This window comes from Thermobia domestica, chromosome 7, assembly GCF_964235325.1.
Source record: "Thermobia domestica chromosome 7, izTheDome1.hap1.1, whole genome shotgun sequence".
NCBI classification, from domain to species: Eukaryota; Metazoa; Arthropoda; class Insecta; order Zygentoma; family Lepismatidae; genus Thermobia; species Thermobia domestica.
In genome coordinates, this window is record NC_137460.1 from 82,914,122 (window position 1) to 82,937,882 (window position 23,761).

At 35.5% G+C, this 23,761-nt stretch overlaps 1 protein-coding gene across 3 annotated transcripts in view; it reads left to right on the plus strand.

Moving 5' to 3' along the window:
• Chrac-14 (DNA polymerase epsilon subunit 3 Chrac-14) overlaps positions 1–21,358 on the plus strand; it is a 38,585-nt gene extending 17,227 nt beyond the window's left edge. For all 3 annotated transcript variants that reach the window (XM_081764952.1, XM_081764953.1, XM_081764954.1), the window contains exons 2-3: positions 4,016–4,304; positions 20,623–21,358. In XM_081764952.1, the coding sequence (XP_081621078.1) occupies positions 4,034–4,304; positions 20,623–20,756 (405 nt within the window). In that variant the 5' untranslated portion in view covers positions 4,016–4,033 and the 3' untranslated portion in view covers positions 20,757–21,358. The remainder of the gene's footprint in view (positions 1–4,015; positions 4,305–20,622) is intronic.
• Positions 21,359–23,761: the final 2,403 nt, after the last annotated feature.

A 23,761-nucleotide genomic window follows, 5' to 3' on the forward strand; every position in this document is an offset into this window, starting at 1 on the left:
CTTTCTTACTATAAGTATACTTCTTTGTCATCGAAATGATTGACATAGCCTAAAAATTTTAATATCTTTAGCTCTATCATGTTTAATAAGAGGCACTAATTAACAATTACTTGTCGTCTTTTCGGGTGTTGAATAACACAGGTTAAATACTACATATACGTATTAGACCTGCAAAAATCTTTGGATCCCTCCAAAAAAAAAAAAAAAAAAAAAAAAAAAAATTCTGGGCGCGTGCCTGGCGTGCTCTAAACATTCATTTATTTATGTAAAATATTTCAAATGCAGCTTCTAAGGCCAATTTACAACAGAATAGTTTAATATCAATAAGGGAAAAAGGAAAGGAGAAAATCAGGCAGGATTTATGCTTAAAGATAACATCCCGACATTCACTTTGTGGAACAACGAAAAAAGCTGGTAAAACAGGTCAGGGTAGCAGGCCACAAGCTTTGAACCCAGGATCTCCCTTTTGCGAAAGAAGAATGCTAGCCACTAGGCTATGCTCGCTAGACAATAATAATAATAATAATAATAATATAGTTTGATTCAATATAGTGAACAAATTGGGGATGTGCCTGGATTAAGAATCAGCAAACAACGGTGAAATATTCCAAAAATAATGCAGATTGATAGCCAATGACGTGGACATGCATCACACAATTTCCTAGCTATTTTGTGGGCTTTGTTTTAATAATAATAATAATAATATGATTTTCACAGGCTTGCGCCCACCATTCATGGAACAGTTCTTACATAAATTAATCCTACTCTTGTTGTGGACAGCGAAGAGCGCTATGAAAACAAAGCAAGATGAAGAATGAAAGAGATTGTCTATTTTCCCTCCCCTTTGCTACTTTTGTCTCACTCTGTGCTTCCCCCTGACCCTGCTATCCCCTTCCACCTGCCTTTTTCCTTGTATGTGACTGACTTCCTCCTATGATATTCACAGAAATCGATCTCTTTTTTTCTCCCTGTCTCTACTTCATATTTGCAATAACAACATATGAAAGTGAAATATTCATTCTGCTTCACCACCTGAAGAACGAAATTCAATGTGACCCTCTGAAGAACAATACAATAGATACCATGTCCAGGAACTCTCCAAAGATCTGATAAGATCTGTAACTGATGAACACAATACCTTTACCAAACCTGTCTGGTCAACTGTGTTACTCATGTGGCAAATAGTATTTGTAACGAAATAGCTTCTGTTCCACACATTTTCGTTCCATTAGATACCCGCAGAGGAAAGAATCTCATTCAGCTGGTACCAGTTGTTGATTTTCTCCCACCAAGCGTGAAAGGAATACCCGAAACAGATTTGTTCCTTCAATTAGTTACGGTACAATAACGTTACATGCTCGAATAACGTTACGGTGTCGTAACAAAAATTGGTGTTATACCTTGTACCTACCTACATTAAATAACCAATAATTTTGTTACAGAGAACTATTTTCATTACGTTACAGTTACGTTAAGTTATCCACCCCTGATTGAAACAGCAGTGTGTTCATGTAAATAAATAAGCCACTGATGAAGGTGGGCGTTTCCTTTGAAGAATTTCGATATTAATAAATATTTAGAAGGGTTCCTGGATGTGTAATTTAATGGTACGAATACAATATTTAAACTAAAACAATGGTTACAGTTACAATGCATAAATTGTATTGTTGTCAGATCTTAACTGTGGTCGCATAAACAGGCTCAACTTTGTATCACTTAAGTTTACTACCGACAGTAGTGACACTGAATTCCCTAAGACGTGGTTAGTTTTTGTTCGTATTACGATTTGAAGCTAAAATTTATGGCAGAAAGACAAGATTAGCTACGAGTAATCATTTGTAACCTTTATTAGCAAATATACTGGGTGGTGTAGAAGTGTGTAAACACCCTAATAAGTGGTAGAAACTGCAAAATATAATAAATGTTAAATTGTTTGAGAACACATTACTTTGATGATCCACCATCTTGAATTTTACACTATTCATTTATCCGTTTTAAATGGAAACCATAGTATGTGATATGTCATTTTAATAGCAAATTTTCATACAAATGGAATGGTACTGTTGTTTTCGTTCTAATGCTGACTATTACGAGGTTATGACTGTTTTTATTGCAAATGACGTACTAACAGAAGATAGCCTTGACGCACGCAGATTTTATTGATCTCTGGAGAACAAAGAACCAGGTTGATTGCAGATGATTTTAACCGCCACCATCTGGAAAGGGCTTTCATTAGCAGTGGTATTGTGTTCATAGTACTGAAGAAATTCTAAGGAACCGAATCTGTGGCAAAACGATTCAAGACTGGTAGATCACTCACAGCGAGAGACGAGACAACAACTCTGGTAGTGTTGGCTTCATTTAGTAAAAGTCTCAAGAGAAACACGCGTACTGCGAAGGGTCATGCGCGTTATGTCAGTGAATAAGTGGCATCTTTATAAGCTGCAAGTTCACTAGCAAATTACATAATATAATCCAGATTGTCGTCTGGAATTTTCTCAATGGGTCGTAAAGCAGCTACGATACAACCTCACATTTGCCTCTTACCTATTGTTTACTGATGAGGCAAATTTTTATGTGTCGTACGAGGTTAACAAATAGAATTTGCGGTACTGGCCGGATAGTAATCAACACTAGTTTGACGCATCCGCACGTATTCTTGGAAGGGTGATATTGTAGCATTGCGTGTGGGGATCACGCATTGTGGGTTCATTCTTCATTGATGGAACCCTAAAGGCGATGGATTTATCGGCACATGTCAGAAGACTATATCTTGCTATCACTGTTGTCAGAGGATGGGTCATTCCCAAAGTTTTTCCAGCCTCGTGGCGTCCTGTACCTGTGTCCGTGAGTACCTCGATCAGCAGTTCCCTAATGCGTGGAATGCCCCCTCGTTCCCCTGACCTGACACCACTAGACTACTACCTGTGAGATCATTTGAAGTTTGTTGTATATGCGGTGAAGATTAGGGATGTTCAGGGTCTCAACGAATGAGTTCGGTATGCATGTTCCAACAATAAAGGGCCGACAATTTGCACATGGTTTTGCATGACTGGAAAGTCATTGCATTTGACAATCGACCAAAGTGCGGAACACATGAACACGCCCTATAACATCACGTGGTCCGTGCCGTATGGCTGACATCTTTCGTTGGAGACATAACAAAGAAACGGACATAACTTCGTAATGGTAGTGCTAGAGCAAAAATAACAGTGATACATCACAATGTTTATCAGTAATATATCATATGGTTTCCATATAGGATAATTGCTTAAAATTAAAGATAAACGGGCGTCATTGTAATGGCCTCAAACATTTTCCCCCATTCCTATTCCCCACCTACATTGTTTCTTTGGTTATATTATGCAGCATTTACCACTTATTAGGGCGTTTCCACACTTTCGGATCAGCCTATAGATATAAGCAATTTCGAAACCAGAGATAAAAGTTCAAATGCATCAAATATTTTCGACTTGCAAATACAGTCAAACCTGGATAAATGGGATCGTACGAGACCACCAACGTAATCCCACTTATAGAGCTAGCTAGTGGAAACTTCTCCATCAGACATCCAAATTTACTCTGTCTAGAGCCTCGCACCTCGTATTTTAGCTTTTGTACCCTTTCTCCGCATGAAAGTTTACGTTTATGGCATTAATCCTTGCAAAATATTTAAAATTTTTTCTCCCTTAGAACACCCTTTCAATCAAAGTGAAATAATGAAAATCCATGTCGGCCCAAGTGCTGTGTTCAAAAATTTATTTTAGATGGTACAACCCCTCTTTTCTCCTGGTGATGATAATGACAACCTCGAAGTCATTTTTGTATATTGAATGAATAAAATAGAAATTGCCCCTCTTCACTCATTGGCATATAATCACTTGTTTTAAGTAAGGAGTGTATATACCAAGTTTCGTATCCCTAGCATGCTCTGATCTTAAGGGATTTCGAGATATAGCTGTTTTGTTATAGCTGTTTTGATTCTATAATTGATAAACAATTTTACATATTCCAGGCCCGATAATTCTTAACAATGGCAGAAAGACCAGAGGATTTGAATTTGCCCAATGCTGTAGTATCGAGGCTAGTGAAAGAAGCTCTGCCTGATGGAGTGAATGTAGCGAAAGAAGCAAAGACTGCTATGGCGAAGGCTGCCTCAGTGTTCGTACTATATGTAACGTCTTGTGCCAATAACGTAGCAATGAAAGGCAACAGGAAAACAATTACTGGTCAGGATGTTATCCAAGCAATGCAAGATATAGAGTTCGACAAATTTGTGGATCCATTGCAGGATGCGTTAGAAGGTAATTATCGTTTATTTTGTTAGTCTTAGTGTTATACAATTACAACAACAACAACACGCACACAAACGAAAGAAAGGAAAGAAAACATGTTTTAAAATCTGGATTTATGTATATACACTTTGAAAAAAAATGCTACCGGTACCTGTATTGTGCTGATTCCCAAGTGAGATATTTTTGATATATGTCGGTGTGATGCAGTCTTATTCAGCCTGGAGTGCGCGATAACTTCTTAAGAGTCTTCATCCCGGCGAAATTAAAATACCGCTAATTTTACAGTAATTATGTGATATCTTCAAATAGATAAAAAATAATTGAAATATGGAACAAGAGCGCCCTAGACAATATTATTTTGCGTAAGGCACCGTTATCACAAGTCACCTAGTGGCTTTATGTTTTCAGCTGTTTAGAAACGCGAAAATAAATGCCGATTTTCAAAATAGCTCGAAATCGAAAGCAGATAAGTGAGTCGTGATAACGGTTTCTCATGTAAAATGATATTGTCTGGGGCGCTCTTGTTCCACATTTCGATTATTTTTTATCTATTTGAAGATATCACATAATTAATGTAAAATTAGCGGTATTTTAATTTCGCCGGGATGAAGACTTTTAAGGGGCACGTAAAATTTAAAATAAACATGCACGTATGTGAATATATATTTTGTAAATGATAATGAAAACCATTTCTGCCAGAAGGAATTTATATTACCATGTATTTTGAAGAATTGTTATTGCTTACAAGTGCCACGAATCGAGGAATTGATATGTAGAAAACAAGCTCAAGTAACTCATTAACAAGGCAGAAACATTTGAATTCATTATAGCTATGCTGCTGTCATTTACTTCTATTAAATTTACAACATGATTCTCATGTTTATGGTTAGACTGATCATTTAATAAATAGATAGTAAATTTTATAATTTATTGTTAATAGTTATCTATAATTTGAATTAAGGATAACTTAAATCTAGGGGCACACACATGAATGGAAAAGTATTGATAGTGACAAAAAAAAAAAAAAAAAGTTCCACTGATCTAAGACATTAAATTAGCAATAGCAAGACCTGTTTGTCCCGGGTTCAAATTGTTCTCAGGATACGGGCGTTATGTATTTTCCTTATCGTTCGTTTCTCATCTTACCCTGACGAAAGGCTATGGTACGTCAAAGACGAAATACAATTACTTGGAAGCGCAGTTTCCAATGTGGATGTAAGCAGGGTGGAATTATTTAAATCAAGATGTAAATCACTTGATTTTTTAATAAAAATCTTTGATTTAAAGCAAATTCTGCAATGAATTAATTTAGAGCAAAATAAGTGAAATCCCGTTTCCGTTCTGTTATTTCGATGATGGAAGGTACTAAATTATCATAAGAAGCATAGGTAAAATATGTCAACAGCTAGATTGTATATTTTACAGTAGTTGAATCGTAACCAGTTGGGGTTCAGAAGGTCAACTTATGTCTTAGGCTTCAAATATATTATTGTCTGGCCTAAATCCTTAATTGCAATTGCAATATATTTTGTAACTAATTCAAAACGCCTGTACAAAAAATGCATTATAAAATTTCATATATTTCTATTTTTTTTTTTTAAATCAATACATGTTAGGTACAGAGTATACAGATTTCTTTTAGAGCTCCTTCATGGTTAAGCGGTTAGCGTACGCGCCCTTGGCGTGGGAGACACGGGTTTGATTCCGGCGGAGCTCATGGTTCGGATTCCACGTTAATCAGTAGGTCCTGTTTTATACAGGCTCGCTGCTGAAAGGAACGTTAAACTCAAAATCAAACTCAGTTCTTTTAGGCTTCGATATTTAGCCACTTTTGAATTCACTGCCACTATTATGTTGTTATGCATGCTTTACATATTTAACTGCCTAATGTTAAGAATATTCGTACTAGTACTATATGATGCAAAATATTGGAAAAGATTATGCCCATAAATGAAACTGGTACCTTTTACGTCCAAAAAGCCTCCTAACATTTGTGCTGTTTTGCTTATTAGGTGCTATTATCGATTTATCATAACCCGCAAAACTGTCACATTCATACGTACGTAATGTAATAATCAGGTCCAACTTACTTACTTTTACTTGTTAAGTAAAGTTACATTCCGTTACTTTCAAGCATACAGCGATCCTACTTTACTATATCTAAACTTACTGTTTTAATTTGTAGTAACTAAGTATGAATTTTGCAAACTTAATACAAATTAAAACTTCGGTGTCACTTTTTTTTTTTTTTTTTTCTCCAAAGTTGTTAATTTTGAGAATTTCTTATTTTGCACAAATATAGGTTTTCAGCACTAGACACAGTTTTGCGTCTTATAATATTGTAGCACACCACAGACAGACAAAACAAGTTAGTTCATATTCTACTTTTGTTCTACTTTTGATTCAGTGCTAGAACTTAATGCATTGCTCATTTGTTTAAACAAAAAGAGCAACTTTGGCGCCTTTTCTGTGTAAACGATTTCGCACTTTTGAATGGATCATTCCAAAGTGGAAAATACTTTATTCGAAAACATTACACTAGAAAATGGTTTGGCTTTAGCTTGAAATTTAATTAATGTAGGCAAGAACGAAGTGCTACTGTATGACTTCAGCAAACTGCATAGCGGAATCACTCCCTTCTGCAGTGAGATCGTGTTTCTGAAGCTGTGAATCTACTGTGTCCATACAGTCTGGGTACATGGTAAAAAGAACATTTTAGTCAATTTAATGTTGATTAATAATATTTTCACATGATTTCCGTGCTGTTCAATGCATAATTTGATGCTCTTTTCAAGATTAAGGTGAACTCGATGGAATAGGTCTGATTGCCGTCGATTTCAGTATACTGACTGGTAATGCGTTGTCAAGTGGTTTAAATTTCTAATCTTCATCGAGTAAACTTTCTCCTTCAGCATACCCCAGAAAAAGAAATCAAGGGGAGAAAGGTCTGGAGAACGAGGGGACCACTCCACATGACACCTTCTCTCAATCCAATGAGGAAAATTGTCATTCAACCAATCTCTAGAAGGTGCAGCAAAATGGGTAGGGTCCCCATCCTGCTGAAACCAGTCTGAAAGTCCCTCACCCAAGCTCTCAACTTGAGGCATCAATTTGTCTCTCAGCATGTTCAATAAATCTCACCCGTTACATGTTCATCAAAGGAGAAAGACTCTAGCACATGAGCTTTCACAAACTACACCATACCATCACTTTTGGCAGCCCTGCTGTTTGAACGGACATTCAGTGTGGATTGCCTTGAGACCAGTATCGAAGATTTTGTCTGTTCACTTCACTATTGACATAAAACACAGCTTCATCACTAAACAGCATACAGTCTTTAGTAAAATTTATATTTTCATCCAATTTATCTAAAAACCATTCTCACATCTGCATGCGTCTATCGGGGTCATCTTCATTTAAGTGATGCAATATCTGCGACTTGTACGGATGAAACTTTTTCTCTGCTAGTATTTTGTGGATGGTTGAATTTGGAACACCCAAGTCTGTGGATGTACGACGAAGCGATGTCTTTGGACTAGAATAAACCTTTGCCAAGACAGCTTCTTTCGTTTCATCTGAAGTTTTTAGTCGTCCGGGATGGGGTTTGTCCAACACGTTGCCTGTTTCTTTAAACTTCGTGATTAATTTCCCGACGGCAGCAACACAAATAGATTGACGATAAGGGTGTCGAGGGTTAAATTCTTCCGCAATTTTTTCGATACGATCATACTTCTCGTCCAACCAACACGACCAGTTCTTCTTTAGACAGAGCCATCATTCAATCTGCAGAAACAAAAACAAATTATTAGAATTTCCTATGTACCCAGACTTTATGGACACACTCTAGTATGTAAGCAAAGAAGTGGGCTGGAGTTAGAGCTTGTTTGTATCTGCTTTCATAATTCTTTATCTCCTTATTTTGAAGCAGGTCGTGCAAGTCTTCTTTAATATTCTTCCATGTGTGTACTGCATCTGCTATTGTTGCGGCGTTTCTCTATATTTGGAATACAAATGAATGCAATCTTATAAGGGCCTGCCATTAGCAATTCTACACAAAAATTCTCGTAAGATAATGAAAAACGATGTATGCGTGAGGCGAGGTGGAAACACAATTAAGACAACATCTGTATAGCACAGGGCATGAAAGCGCGAGTTTTATGCAGAGGGGAAATTCCGTTTTGAACGAGCATAGGGAAAGTCCCGATTTCGTCTCTTCCTGACACAGATTCGTGACTCCCGAAAACTCATCATCCACCGGAAGATAATAATCAGTTTTGTCTTCACTTGCTTTGTGATCAGCTCCTGCAGTTTTAGTGTTATTCTAGCAAGTTTCTCTACTTCCGACAATTTGGAAGTTTGCACTTAAAATGGCATAATTAACCATGGGCGTAACAAGGTTCTGCGGACCCCCTCCTCAGAACCTTTAAAATATAGGTCATATAATTACCTTTTTTTTAAAAAAAAAAAATATTTATAACTACCTCCACCCCTAGACCTTCAGAAAGGAGTTACGCAGCTCCCAAGCCAGGTAATGCTTTGATGGTCAATTATTGGGCAACATAACTGTTCCATTGTTGTCGCAGGACAGTCTTCATCGAAAAACTTAAGACATCACGTTTCAAGCAGGAATGTGTGGGGGAGAATAATAACATATGGGAATAAAATATCAATTCCCATTCCTACAAATACCACTACCACGGTTTAATATATTTGTTCATTTCTTCAAAAATATTTTTTCAGACGGACTCAATTTTGTATTTATATTTTCCGTTTATTTAGGTCAGAGTCGGCGGGCCCCCTGAGTTCCGAGCTCCGGTTGTCTCAAGCCTAGTTACGCACCACCCCCCTCCCTCCCGTGAAATTAAAGTTAATTCCAATTCCTAGTGATTTATCTTCAGTTTGCGACACGGATTACACAGGAAAATATATGTGATTTAAATTTAAAAATCAACAAAAATGATTTTTAAAAGAATCATGATTTTTTTTCCACCCTGGACGTAACCTCAATTTATGTTCCTTTCGAAGAAGTAATATTCTTTGTGTTGATCATTTTCATAAACTTTTTTTTTTTTTTTTTTTTTTTGACTAATTGTAAAAATCTATACCACACTGCGTGCTTTTAAAACTTCGCGCCTCTTAATTTTGATAGCAATCCCTTTCAGATTCTCATTTAAGCGATCTTCAACATGAAAGATTGTTTACCGGTGGTCAATATTATCTACAATGTCTTTAGTGAATCAGAAGATAAAACAATCATGTACAAATTAGCATAACTCTTACGTTAGTGTCAAATGACGTAAATACTAAAGAATAACTCATTACGTAATAAAAGTATAAATTCAAAATGTGCTGTAATTTGCTTCGTGAATATTAAAAACATTCGGTAATTTCGGGAAGTGTAAATGAAACACGACAGGTACACTCATGTCTAAAATTATTGTTGCATATCTATAACTGTCTTCTTGTAAGATTGTAATTTGATAATGATTTTGCAGGGTACTTTTAATATGATACTATGTGTATAATCGGGAAATGAATATATGTGGTAAATTTCATAGGAAAAGAATTATAAATATGAACATTAGAATGAGTAAAACAAAGTGTTGCTAAATGGACAAGAAAGTTTTATTTTCGTTTTATTGTTTTTATTTATTGCTCTTTTGACATAAAATTTGCCACATACATGTCTTTGCCGATTATACACATACTAACATTATAAGAAATACCAGGCTAATTCGTTATCAAATTATGTTCCTACAACAACATATTTATAGACATGCGACAATAATTTTGGACGTGAGTGTACATCACCTAGATTACAATGGTGGACAAACACTGTGTGCGTGAGTTTTCTCGGGGTTTCCCGTTTCCTCCCACTTTATTCATTCCACCATTTCATATATTACTCATCATCACCGTCTCCTTTAGCCTAACCGGCATAACCGTGGGACGTAAAACTCAAAGATTTCATTTCATCATCGAGATTACAATCGTATTCTAGATGAAATTAATACCGTATCTGTCCTGAAAAGTAAATTTTCGTTTGTTCACGTCTGTATGTCTTGGCTGCCTAAACGCTAATCGATGTCGCCATCTGCGGGATTGTTGTATATAACGAAGTTTTTAAATATTTGCATAAAAAAATATGGTATTGAGCAGGGTTGGCTGGTTAAACCAGCTGTTTTTTTTTTTTTAAAAAAAAAAAAACAACTGGTTTAAACAAAAAAAAAAAAAATGCTCTAAATCGTATGAACTTCATGGTGACGTTTCTACATCATATACATCTGCATTAATTTTATCTCCTTTTCACCTTTTAATCAAGGCGTCCCATGTTTAATTCTCGGTCGAACCACAACCCTTCTTTCAAGTGTAAAACAAGTAGCGGTTCGGATGTCACTTTAAGCGAAAGTCTTCTTCTTACCTCGGTATTACATGAAGATATTAAGCTTAAACGAAATCAAATTGTATGCCTGAATGCCTGTTCTTATATAAAGAACCCAAGGTTGCTTAAATATATTGATAAAAATTGGCAAAATTTATCGACTGCCTATGTAGCTTCCAACATTAGCTTGGATTGGGCTTTCAGTTTTAATTTAATTGAATGATATCTACATACTCTAATTTGATACCTCAGTTTTAGCGTACTAATTATGATACGTTGACCATAACCTTTTACATGCTAAGCAATAACGAGACTTTATCGTTATTGCTTTGCATTCACACAGGATTTTCTCAATTGCTAAGGCGGAAGTTTCCCGATTTATTTATAATTCTGTATAATGGTTTCATTTATGCAATTGTTTATCTTTTTGTCCTTCTGAAATGACTCTTTGACAATTATATAAACAAGTATGTCAAGATCAGTACAACGTATTTTTATCAGGAGTCCTTCGTGAGTGAGTCGGCAGACTCATCGCATTTGTGGCCAATAGTCCCGGTTTTGAGTCCAAATGGAGAATAATTTCTCTCGAATGTAAGCCGAGAAGTGGTTTGGATTCCGCTTTACGCTTATGTGAACCCTTCCAGCACCACCTCGTTGCTGCATAATAACACCAAGGCGAAACAAGCTTATTTCTGTCCATACGTGATATAAATACATAGAGCAAATTATTTAAACAAACAAAAAAAAAAAAAGTTTTTTTGTTTTTTCAATAAAAACCATGGTTTTTGCCAACCCTGATATTGAGTTTCGTGTAGTTGTTGGGCAAACTATATAAATTTGTTAAGTGTAAACAACAGGGTGGATTGATTTAAATCAGTCTGATTTAAATCACGATATAAATCAAGATTTAAATCACTTGATTTTTTTAATAAAAATCGTTGATTTAAATCGAATTCCGAAATAAATTAATTTAAAGCGAAAATAAGTAAAATCCCGTTTATGTTCTGTTATTTCGATTATGGAAGTTAATAATCATAATACAATGAGACTCAAATGTACAGTATAGTATGAAAACAAGTGTCATGCAGGGGATGATTAGGGAAAATCCCGTTTTGAACAGGTAACGGAGCAATCCTACTTTCTTCTTTTCGTAACATTGGGTTTGGGTTTTAAAATCGTTAACTATTCCAACGGGAAAATCACCATCGACATTTAAGATAAAAATTCCTTTTTGTGCGTGTCTGTCTGTTCCCAGATAATAGGGCGTATTTAGAGGGGTCCTATTCCCTCCATTTTGTTTTATTTTATAGCTTTAGGCGAAATTTGTGTATTTCATGCGGCAAGCTAGTTCTGAGTTTTTAAAAATAGGCCCTTGCCAAATATCAGTAACTTTTGTGATAAAAGGTGTCATTTTGATAAACGTTGTTGTACTTTTTCCTTAATGCTTAACCTTTTAAATTATATCACCTATTTTTAGGTGATAGCGTAGAATCTTCATTATTCGATTAAAAAAGTACCAGTAAGGCTTTTTGCTTCGTTTTCTTCAAGACTGGAGGCATTTTAGAACACGTTACATATGTTTTCATGCCTTTCTTCGTTGAGGCATAGTATGTGATGACGTCATAAATTTAAAAATATATTTTTTGTTATGCGTATTATTGTTTTTTGGCGGCTTACATTTTGCATTCAGAAGACTGAAATTTTTCACACGCGTTCAGCGCACCCCTTAATAATTTTCAGATGTTTTCACATCTCTCTGTGGAAATAGCGGGTTTCAGAGGGGCAAAAATGTTTTTTTTTTAAAGGATATTTTTAACAAAAAATAGCTTTTTTCGTGATTTTCCCGTCTCAGATGGAGACATATGAATGGTACCGTTTGAAAGGCTGTTCTATTCTGAAGAAAATGATGTACGTACTATGCTCCTAGGATAAATAGGGATGTCTCAGGAAACTGTTACCTGAGATCCTGTTTTATACGGAAATCTGGGGTATTTGGGGAATAGTATTTTTCGCGGGCTTACTTTTGCACCTACAAAATTGAAATTTTGCACATTTACTCAGTGCACTCCTCAGTATTTTTCAGATTTGTTTCAGATCTCAGCCTTAAAACAGGGGGAGGGGTCCACAGAGGTAAGGATTTTTTAAAAAAATATTTTTAACAGAAAATTCCTTTTTTCGTGATTTACCCGCCCCAGATACACGATGGAGACATTTGAAGGGTACCGTTTGAAAATTTGTTTTATTCTGAAGAGAATAATGTACAAATCATGATCCTAGGATAAATAGGGATGTCTGAGGAAATTTTTATATTACATCCGGGTCATCTGGGGCATTGTGGGGATGTTCTTAGCTCATTGTTAAATAGTTTCCTTACCCTTACTACTCAAGATAGAAGTTTGAAATTTTGTACACACATTTAGTACACCCCTTAGTATTTCCCAGTTGATTTTGAGATCTGTGCGTTAACACAGGGGAATCCAGAGGGGATCAAAAATTTAAAAAAAAAAGTTTAAAAAAATACCGATTACTCTCAAAATTTTCCGCTTCAGGGACGTGATAGGGAAATGTGAATGTTACCGTTTCAAAAGCTGTTCTATTCTAAGGAGAGTGATGTAAGTACCATGATCCTAGGATGAATAGGGATGATGCTGTAGCTGCTTGACTAAAAGTCTATAATTTACCTTTGAAAAGAACTATAATTTAAGATGGTTAAGAAACATTCTTTGGGATTGATATAGCTTAACGATTGGGGATAATTCAAAATTCAACCCCAATACTTTCACTTAAATGGCATAATTAGCATTTAATACTAACTCCTAATGCTTTTTCTTCAGTTCGCGACTTGTATTATACGAGAAGAAAGATTTGATTTAAATCAAAAAAATCGGTTTAAATCAAAAAAATCAACGAAAATGATTTTTTAAAAAAAAAACATGATATTTTTCCACCCTGGTAAACAATCGGGTTTTAACTAAGGGAAATTGTAGTCTATAGTGTATAGCTTATCCAGACTTAAGAGTGGACTGTTGGTCTTATGGGAACAGCGATGCCAAGTTGAGCATTAAAAACAAATGCAGAACAGATAGCGCTTCTATTATATTGCCGACTGAAGTTGCCAACTCATGTAGTAAAAAAAGAAATCCACACCGCAACGATTAATAAATAATAATAATAATAATAATAAACCACTTACCACATTGAATCAGTCGCACTCCAAAGAATCAATTCCTTCCATATCATCATCATCATCCCAACCCAACCCAACTTATACTTTTACCCGGGTTTTTCTGCTTTAAATAATTAAACACGTTCATAACAAGCCCTTTCTTTGCTCTTCAACACTTGACCACTCTTACGCTTAAAAGAAGTGCTGGCTGTAATTTCTTCCATTTTGATATATTAACACACACTCACGCACCTATGCACACACAGACGGCGCGATTTTGTTCCCAGAACAGCACGGTAAGTAAATGAACACAATCAAGAAAATGCCGAATGTTCAGAGACCACACACTGCACAATAGCAAAGACACAATAGAGAATTTCGTCTGGAATCAGACATGAGTCATCTAGCGCGACAATAGATGATACACTAGGTAAGCTATTGACCCCACCCACCGCACCAAACTGTGTCCCTATTTCCTGGTGTAGTTTCTGAAACCAATGTTATTATGAAACCCAACAGAAATCACAGTCAGTTATGAACTCCCAAAGAAATTTCAATGCACGAAAGATAAAAGAAATATGAAATGTGTCCTGCAGCAATTCTCGCTGTAATTTCCTTCCCGACGAAGAATACATAGGCCTATATATAATTGATAATCGAACTCAGATGTTCCGAGAAACACTTCATGAATCAGTGTTTGGCCTAAGAAGTTTTACACTTAGCGTTTATATTTAATACAAATAAGTTAATAGTTACGTAAAGATATGGATTATGGCTGTATCTTCGTTAAATAATAATAATAAATCTGAAGTACTTGGAAAAACATCCCGCAGACCATCCCCTGAAATTATTACTGCCTTTTTATTCAGCGTACCTCCGTGGATGAGTGGTTACGCTCGCCGCCTTGTAATCAAAGGGTCGTGGGTTCGATTCCCGATGGGGACACAAGTTGTTCGAATCTCGCGTTAAGCTGCAACAACATTTCCGCTCTATTTCCTTTTTTGATTAAAATATTTTTCTTTGGTTGATAGAAAAAAAAGAAAGAAAAGGAGATGGAAGTAAAATTTTACTTTTTTTTTTTAATCAGAAAGATTTCATTCATTTCTTTCTGGCCGTACTTTTATTCCTTTTTAGCTACCTTTTTTCGTACTTGAAATCAGTGGAAGTAACAGTACTAATGAGCGCACGAATGTAGGTTGACACTACGGTGAAATTTCTCGTCAGTTGGCAACGGTATCTTTGAGCAGACGAGCTATAGAGGGGGCCGAAGACTTGAGTGCAAGAACTAATATATATATATATATATATATATATATATATATATATATATATATATATATATATATATATATATGAAATTAGGGATTTAACTATAGAGAATGAAAAGCATAAACGTCAAAAGATTGAATATGTTGAATTAGATATAATACGAAGAATGTTTTGTCCTCTAGTTTCCTGAAGTAGTAATTACTGTTGTGATGCAAGGCAGTTCTAGTTCAGTGATAGAACGCTAAGGTTTGATGCAAATGTACCAAATTCTTATATAAAAATTGTGTTATAAACAATTCACACTTTTCTCGAGGATATATGTAAATTATAATAATAATTAATAATAATAATGTCGAATTCTAATAAGTTTGAAGTGGGTGTAGATGAACAGTTAGTGTGCAAACCAGAACTGTAGAATGATACCTTAAATGTGGGTCCTGGTCCACTTCCTTCCAATTCATATGAATATTTTGTTTTTAGTTGTGTTTAGTATAAAATTGTTTCACTTGTGTACCTGAAACTGTGTTTAAATCTATCTCTCAGAGAGAATAGTTGGTTTTGAGTTAAACGTCATGTAATCACTAACAGTAATTAGTCTTGGAGATGAACAATAGAATAACTGTACATAATGAAGATGCTGCCGTCATGTTGTGTGGTAAGAATTAGGCAGGCCGGAGTATTCGCCCCTTTGGTTATTCTCTGTAAATTGGTCTTTGATGTGAAACAAAAAATAAGGATGGCTCATCGGCGATTCATGTTTTATGTTCTCAGCATCGTTTTCACATTGCCGCTTTGGCAATGGTGATTAGGGGTTTCAAAAAATCATATCCTAACCGCGAATGTTGTTTATATCAGATCTTGTCAGAGGTGGTTGTGGAAGCATGTTGTTCCAGATGGTGATTGATTTTTGAAGTCAATTGTCCGCATTAGTTGTAATCTTCAATGTTCGGCTATCCCTCTTACTTAAGCTTAGTTTTCGTTCGCTGTTCCTCTTCTTCTACGAAAGCTACAGGAGATGGTGTTTCCTTTCCTGCTAAACGAGGTTGGGATTTCTCCTTGTTTTAATTCTTTAAAAGGCCTTAGCACGCTATGATAGGGATTCGTGAGTGAGTCAATATGCAATTCCCAGGTTATTGGATTGGGCTCGTTTCCAGTGCAAGATCACATAGAGTTAGGGATCACCGTAAAGCACAGATTCATAGTGTAAAGCAGCGTTTCCCAACCGGTGTGCCGCGGCACACTGGTGTGCCGTGAATGGGCCGCTGGTGTGCCGCGAGGAATCGAAACAAGATTATTAATTTTATAGTAATCAAATTGCAAAACGTAATGAAAAATGTATATTTGTATTTCACATTACTATGAACCTCTACTATGAATCTACAACTTTAAGTTTCATACCAGGCTACTGTTCTGTATATTTCTAATATTGAAAAAAATGGTTATCATTGTTATGACCATTATTGCTTTTTTATTATTGCAGACTATTTCGTAACTTGAAAATTTAAAATATCATTCAATCCTTTCGACAAATTACCTACATTTGTGTTTTAAAAGTAAAAGAGATTTGTTTGTTTGTTCGTTCGTTATTTAGTGATCTCCCTTCTTAATAAAAGGTTGGATATAGTTTTTAAAAAGAAAGCGTATTTTTAAAAACCTGAGTCCAATATTTCATTACAATTGTTTTCTATTAAACTAGAATGAAAAATAAGCATAATGATTTACCACGGGGAAAAACCAGTGATAGGGCTTTCTTCTCTGTAAGAAGATTAATAATCACAGAAAAATACCACTGTGTTTTATATTTACAAATAATAATATCTATAAGTGTGCCGCGAGAATCCAAGTGACACCCGTAGTGTGCCGCAAGTTGAAAAAGGTTGGGAAACGCTGGTGTAAAGAATCTGAGACTGATACAATCTTCAACAATACATTTTACAGGTCTGGATAGTATTTCTCCAGAGACTTTACATGTGTGCTTCTTGATTGGGTCAAATGTCTGCAACTATGTGTTTCGCATGAGGCACAGCACATCCTGTAATTGTGCACCTATGTATAACAGTGATTGACTTGTAAGTTATCATTGCAGTGACTTTTGGACGACAGCAATACAGTTTCTGTTGAGTGTCCTCGTTCATAATTCTTTAACAGGTTGACTGCCAAGGTGATTTGAGGGTATTGGTCCCAGGAGGCCATAAATTTCATCTTACCTTTGGCTCGATTATGGATAGTTATATCACATTTTTGTCGCGATATTTTGTTTCTCCCCAAAAATGTACCAATGGGAGCCGAGCACATGTGATTCTCATTGTCTCACAGTAATTTGTGACAATGAGTATCATATATGATGCTCAAGAACCTGGATAAGTTAGTAATTTGTGATATCAAGCATGAGCATCATATATGGTGCTCATGGCCCCAGAGAAAAATAAGGTGAGCACCACATGATGCTTATGGCAGTCAACCTGTTAAATAACAAACGATACATTTGAAAGAGAAAAGAAAACGACGATCCAGCATGGGGGCTATGAAATAGAAGTATTTTCAAACATAAGGCCTCTATCTCTATTGTGTACTCGGATTCACTGACACCATCTGCGTTTCGGAGAATTTAATGTCTGGGTCAATATAACATTTTAAGATTTTAAGAAAAGAGTACCATGAGAATTTACTCATTTATCGGAAAAAATGTTATTCTAAAATTAGTTTATTTGTGTTTAATGCAAATATACTAAAATGGTAATCTTAACCTATTTTTTACATCCTCCAAACCTGCCTTTGACACTCACGGAAGCTAACCAACTTCGATAAATGACCAAGCTATAAATCGGTATATTTTTTCATTGTTCCACAGGTAGACTACTAAACAAAGGAGGTAGCGAACTTAATGTTTAGCGTTCATTTTCATATTTGATTGTATCTTTTTAATAATGTTTATTGTGTACTTAAACTTTGTTTTTTTAAAACACTTATTGAAACTTGCACGTGATACTATACTTAAAAAGTAAGTTTTTAATTTGATCACTATTATTATGGAAAAATATATATTTGATACCATCAGTACATCGGATTGTAATAGGTAGGTCATACATTACAATCCCTCGGGCTGATGGAAATTAAACGGAGGTGCTGAGGGACTGTAAGCCTGTTGTGACTTTTAGTCTGCGATAAACCTCCTACAGTTTTTATCATTTATGCATTTGATGTTTTAATTTATTCTGTGTACTAAGACTTCGCTATTCTCATTTCCACATTCTTGAAAAAAAAAAAAAAAAAAAAAAAAAAAAAAAAAAAAAAAAAACTGAGCCAGACAGTATCTACGAAAGGCTGTCTAATAAATTAATAACCGTTTCTAAACCTTTTCTTATAGAACGAAAATTTCGATGCACAGTTTATGACTTCATAATTGCTGGGCTTCCATATTTATACATAATACGAAATGTCTTGAAAGCAATTATTAGTTCATTTCATAGCGTTTTATAGATACTGCCGGGCTTATTTTCTGCATTTTTGAAATTCTTCACTGTCTTTGTTATTCACAAAAATTCTTTTTTAAAAACGAAACTGAGGTCAGCTTAGTGAAGAGCATTTAAAAATGAGTTTCTTATAAATGGTTACTGAGATATGTAATTAAATTAAATTTGAAATACTTTCAATGCATTGGTGATATAATTAATATATGACATTGAACACGGTTTAATTCTGCAATATAGCAGGACAAATATTACAAATATTAGCTGTAGATTCTACATTAGCGTATAACGGGAGAAAAAATCGCAAAGATACGACATACACCAATTGATACATCTCATAGAGCTGAACAAAATGGTATGGGTGAGTGAGTATAAATCACACGTACGGTAGTTTTAGGGGGGGAGGGGCTTGATAATTGATAATGTACGATAATCACGAAGATGAAACGGATAGTGGAGTACACTTACCGGCCAAATCATTATGATGCTTCGCTACTTTTTTGAAAGAAGTCGCTGGGCTGACCGGAGAACAGCAGAACTGCTTGCCAGTGTAAGGTGCACGTTGATTTTTGATGTCAAAGGTGAAAGTTTAATTCCTTTAGATGTAATAAGAGTATATTGAAATACTTGATTTATCTTTCACTCGGTCAATCTGTGTGGTGACACAATGCCGGTGAAATATGAGAGTTTGATAGGGGCCGGATTGTGATGACTAGGCAGCTAGGAACAAGGATTTCAGTGACAGTGCGATTTATGGAGTGTTCGCGAATTGCCGTGCTGAGTGTCTCCCAAAAGTGGGAAGCCAGCACCAAACGACAAGGCGTCGGACGGCCACACTTCGTTAAAGATGCCGGACGTCATAGGCTGTCGAGATATTTAAAATAGATTAGGGCAAATGGCAAAATTAACAGCAGACTTTAAATAAGCACATACTTCACAGTACAGTGTTGGATGTGGACCTTCGTAGTCAACGTTCCACATGTCTACCAGTTACAATTTCAATGGGCGTGTTTCCATCGTCATCGTCCGCCGAGCAATAAGACAACGTTGCATAAGTCAATGAATCACGATCGATGGCAAGATCAGAATCCGTCGTCTTGTAGAAAACAGTTGCTCGAGACGCGCACAATATGACGACGACAAATTGGTCGTGGCTCCATTGTGATTTAGAGAACCTTCACATAGGCATCAATGGGCTCAGTAGTGCATGTGGGGGATACCATGACGGCTTCTAGCTATTGACAAGTCATTGCTGATAATGTATAGTCATCATGTTTCATACAGGAATGGGATCTGTCAGCAGGACAGCGCTTCTTATGACAAAGCAAACATTGTGCTGCGATGGTCGAAAAGCAGTCTTGAATTTCAGTTGCTGGAATGGCCCCCAAACTTAACCGACCTTAACCTAATTGAACATATTCGGGATGTCATAGAAGGTCATTGGAATTAACAGAAATTAAGTGACGTGTGCACAAATGTGCTGCAACATGTCTACAGCCATCTATCAAGGCGTCATTGCTTTGATACCAAACAGCATTGCTGTTGTGCGAGCCAACGGTGGGGATGCAAGATACTACATGAGTGGTTATAGTATTTTAACTGGGCAGTGTATATTCTGATCAAGCTTTTCATCATAACACAAACAAGACGACAGCTTTGTTCGCTTCGTTTTCGAGAAAATCGTTAATGATACACTGAATATATCTCAACATTGTAGTTATCTTTTAAACTTTAATTTTTATTTAACTCTGCAATGATGGAATATATGTCAACCAGTGGATCATATTGAGCTGAAGATTACGGATAAAATCTCATGCGTCGTTTTGGAGATTTTTAAGTATTAATTTTTATGGCACTAAAAATGTATGTCGTTTGTTGCATATAATAATTGATAGTTTTTATTTTCCTGTAACAGAGTGTTTATATATATATATATATATATATATATATATATATATACTGTTAAGTAGCAGATAGTATCAACTGTTGTTTGCCTTCTGTGACACATACTAAATAAGTTAATTGTGTTTCTGTTCATAGGATTTAGGAAACACCAAAAAGAAAAGAAGGATGCAGCAGCTAAGAATAAACAACAGAAGGAAGAGAAGAGGAAGAGTGACGCGCCTGTAGATGATGTGGAGGTGATAACAGTGGATGATATGGAAAATGATTAAGTTGTTAATTTTACGGGGACTGTGAATCTCTTTTTGTCACACTTCCTGTGTTGACTAATTGGATATTTTTATACGATACAGGATGATGTAAGAACAAAGTGATTGTTAAGGCAGATACTGACTTCCAATTGCTGATCTCCAGTGTTTATTGATTTTTTTTTTTTTTTTTTTTTTTTTCACGATTGGCAGAACGTATTTAAACAAAATTGATATCGGGGACAAATAAAATAATTGTGTAAAGACTTTCAAAGCTTATTTTTCTAATTGTGTATGTGAAAGTAATTTTGCGTATGTTGATAGTTCTAAGGCACGTCAAGTACAAAAATTAGGAAAAAAGAAAAACATAGTAAATGGCATGTTTGTGTAATTTTAAAACTTGTTTATGATAGTATAAACTGAGATACATACTTTCATATCAGTGTATATATAGAAAAAGCTAAAATTAAATCTTCTGTACGTATGTGGGGAAAGACCAGCTTAGATTCAACGAATGCGAAGTTTTTTTTTTTTCCTGGATATTTTTGAGAGGTTCCTTTATTTCAATATGAAATGTCCTTACATTTGTATAGTAGTGTATGAATAAAAGGAATGAAACAAAATAATTGAATTTCTTTTTAAATCTGTTTATTTATCTAAATTTGTCGTGATTTATATTGAAGTTGAGGAAGATACATTTTGTGATATCTAAATTTTGTTGAAGATTTTTGTCTGTGGTTTAAAACCTGAACGTTGCTCTTCAATACCGAAGCTATATGAGAGATGGGCAAAAACTTAAATTAGTATGCAAACTTTGTCTCCGCCAGAAATGAAATGCAGGATCATTCATACAGAAACCACGCTTTATAACCTCTATCGTGAGTCAGCTTACTACTAATAATAAATAGAAAGAAATAGATACCTGCGCTGACAGCGATTATTTAATCGTGTACTTATTAAAATTTTTAAATAGTTGGATAAACACGAGGATTAAAAAGTTTTGAGTCTTTAGAAAACGGCAAGAGGATTTGATAATTTCTCATGTTTTAACATTCCCTTGTATATCTACATATTTTCTCTAGCGGTGCTGAAGTGCCTTTATCCCAGAAGAAAATAATCTTAAAGTTGTAACCTCCATAATTCTGCGGTTGTCATGATGTAAGTATCACTTGAAACTAGTTCAAATCCGCATTCATGAATAGTTGCCATGGCACTGCTGAAGTATAGCTTGGAACAGTATTGTGGTGGTAGAGAACTACTCTGGCCACATTTGTGACCTTTTTTTTTTCCCTTGGGTTTTTGAGGTCTTTGAGTTTTTCTCAAGGTCAGCATAGTACTATCTAGTGATGGTCTGACCCCTTTGAAGGTAATCAATGAACACCACATATTTTGAATCTTTATATATATATTAAAAAAAGAAAATGCCACCACCTTACCAGTGAAAGGGGCACTTTGAGATGGGTTATGAAGAGTGCTTCCACTGTTTGAATTGTTTGGTTTGGACATTCAGATTTGTGAAAAATCCAGCCCAGTGGGTTTTATTGGGTTTCCATAGCTTCCAAAGCTTTCAACTTATACAGCCCGCAGCAAAAAACCTGCAACATGAGCATGTAACTTTATTGTGAAACTACGCCTAACTGCCAAGGGAATCAACATAACGTCTAAGTGGCACGAATCACGCCAGGAGAAACCTCGGCGTCCTCCCCTGCACATTTATTTTGGAGCAAAAGATTTCGTCGTTTCACAATAAAGTTACGTGCTCATGTTGTAGGTTTCTTGTTGCGGACTGTACCATACACTATTTTGTCTTCTGTAACATTGTGGAAGATTAATTGATTGTAATTTCACTTAATCCAATCTAACAATCCGTGTCTGTTAAACGTGTTGCATTTTCACGTTATTAATGAAATAATTTGGCTGTTTTTCGGATAGGCACCTGTACTTGCATTTGAAACTAATGTAATGTAAAAACTGTCAACAATACTTTCAAAAATATTTTTTGTTTAAAATGAAATGTTAACTTTAAAGTTTCAAATCGGGATGATAAATTTGAACCATTTGCATCTATTTTAAGTTTTTCTATTGTATCAAAATATTTATTTTCACACACTCATGACCTTCATAAAATATACTAATTTTAAGAACTAAAGGTCACTTTGTTGTTTCACTATATCCATACAGCACGGGTCGAAATTACAGTAGTTGAAGTAGGGGAGGAAGGGAGAAGTGTGAAAACACCCTTCTCGCACTGGAACGCTTCTACGTGGAGAGTTTACATATTTGAACATCCATAATTACTAAATTGATGTAAGATAAGGATATGCTAACCACTAACTCACCCATAAATTAGTCGTACATTTTCCCGCTATAAATAAAAAAGCTCCGGTTTCAAAGTGTGGTCACTAATAATAAATAAACAATAACAAGTTACGTCTAAGTACGTACTAACAAGATTAACGCAGAATATCTCACAAACAAATACAAATTTGAAACTACTGTAAGTCCTGGTGAAATATTAGACATATGTCTTTTAAAGTTACTGAACAAAGATTGTATTTTCATGTGTTCTTCAAGGCATTGTCCGAGTGCGGGCTCATTTACTGACAAACCTAGCATTATCCATTCACATCTTTAAAGAACAAAACCAGTTCACGCTATTGGACCTGGACACGGACTTAGCGATCACCAAAATTCAAGACGAACTACTCAGAGTTGGCATAAAAGGTGAGGCTATTGAGAATGAACCTCACCTGATGACGCTGTACGATAGATTCATGCAGTTTCTACGTTCAGTACGGAAGGTCAAGCGAACGGCCTACCGATGGATTTAGTATTTTCTTTAAGTTCAACTCTAGCGAGCATTCATACATGCTGAAAGAAGTGGAAACTAAGCTTTTCTGATAAGTATGGGAAATTCTGTGATAGTGGGTATTTTATCATCAGAAGAACTGATTAAGTTCTGGAGTGGTTTATGGACTGAGTTGACTACAGAGCAATGTCTCATGCAGTCAGTTAAGAGTATTGGAGCT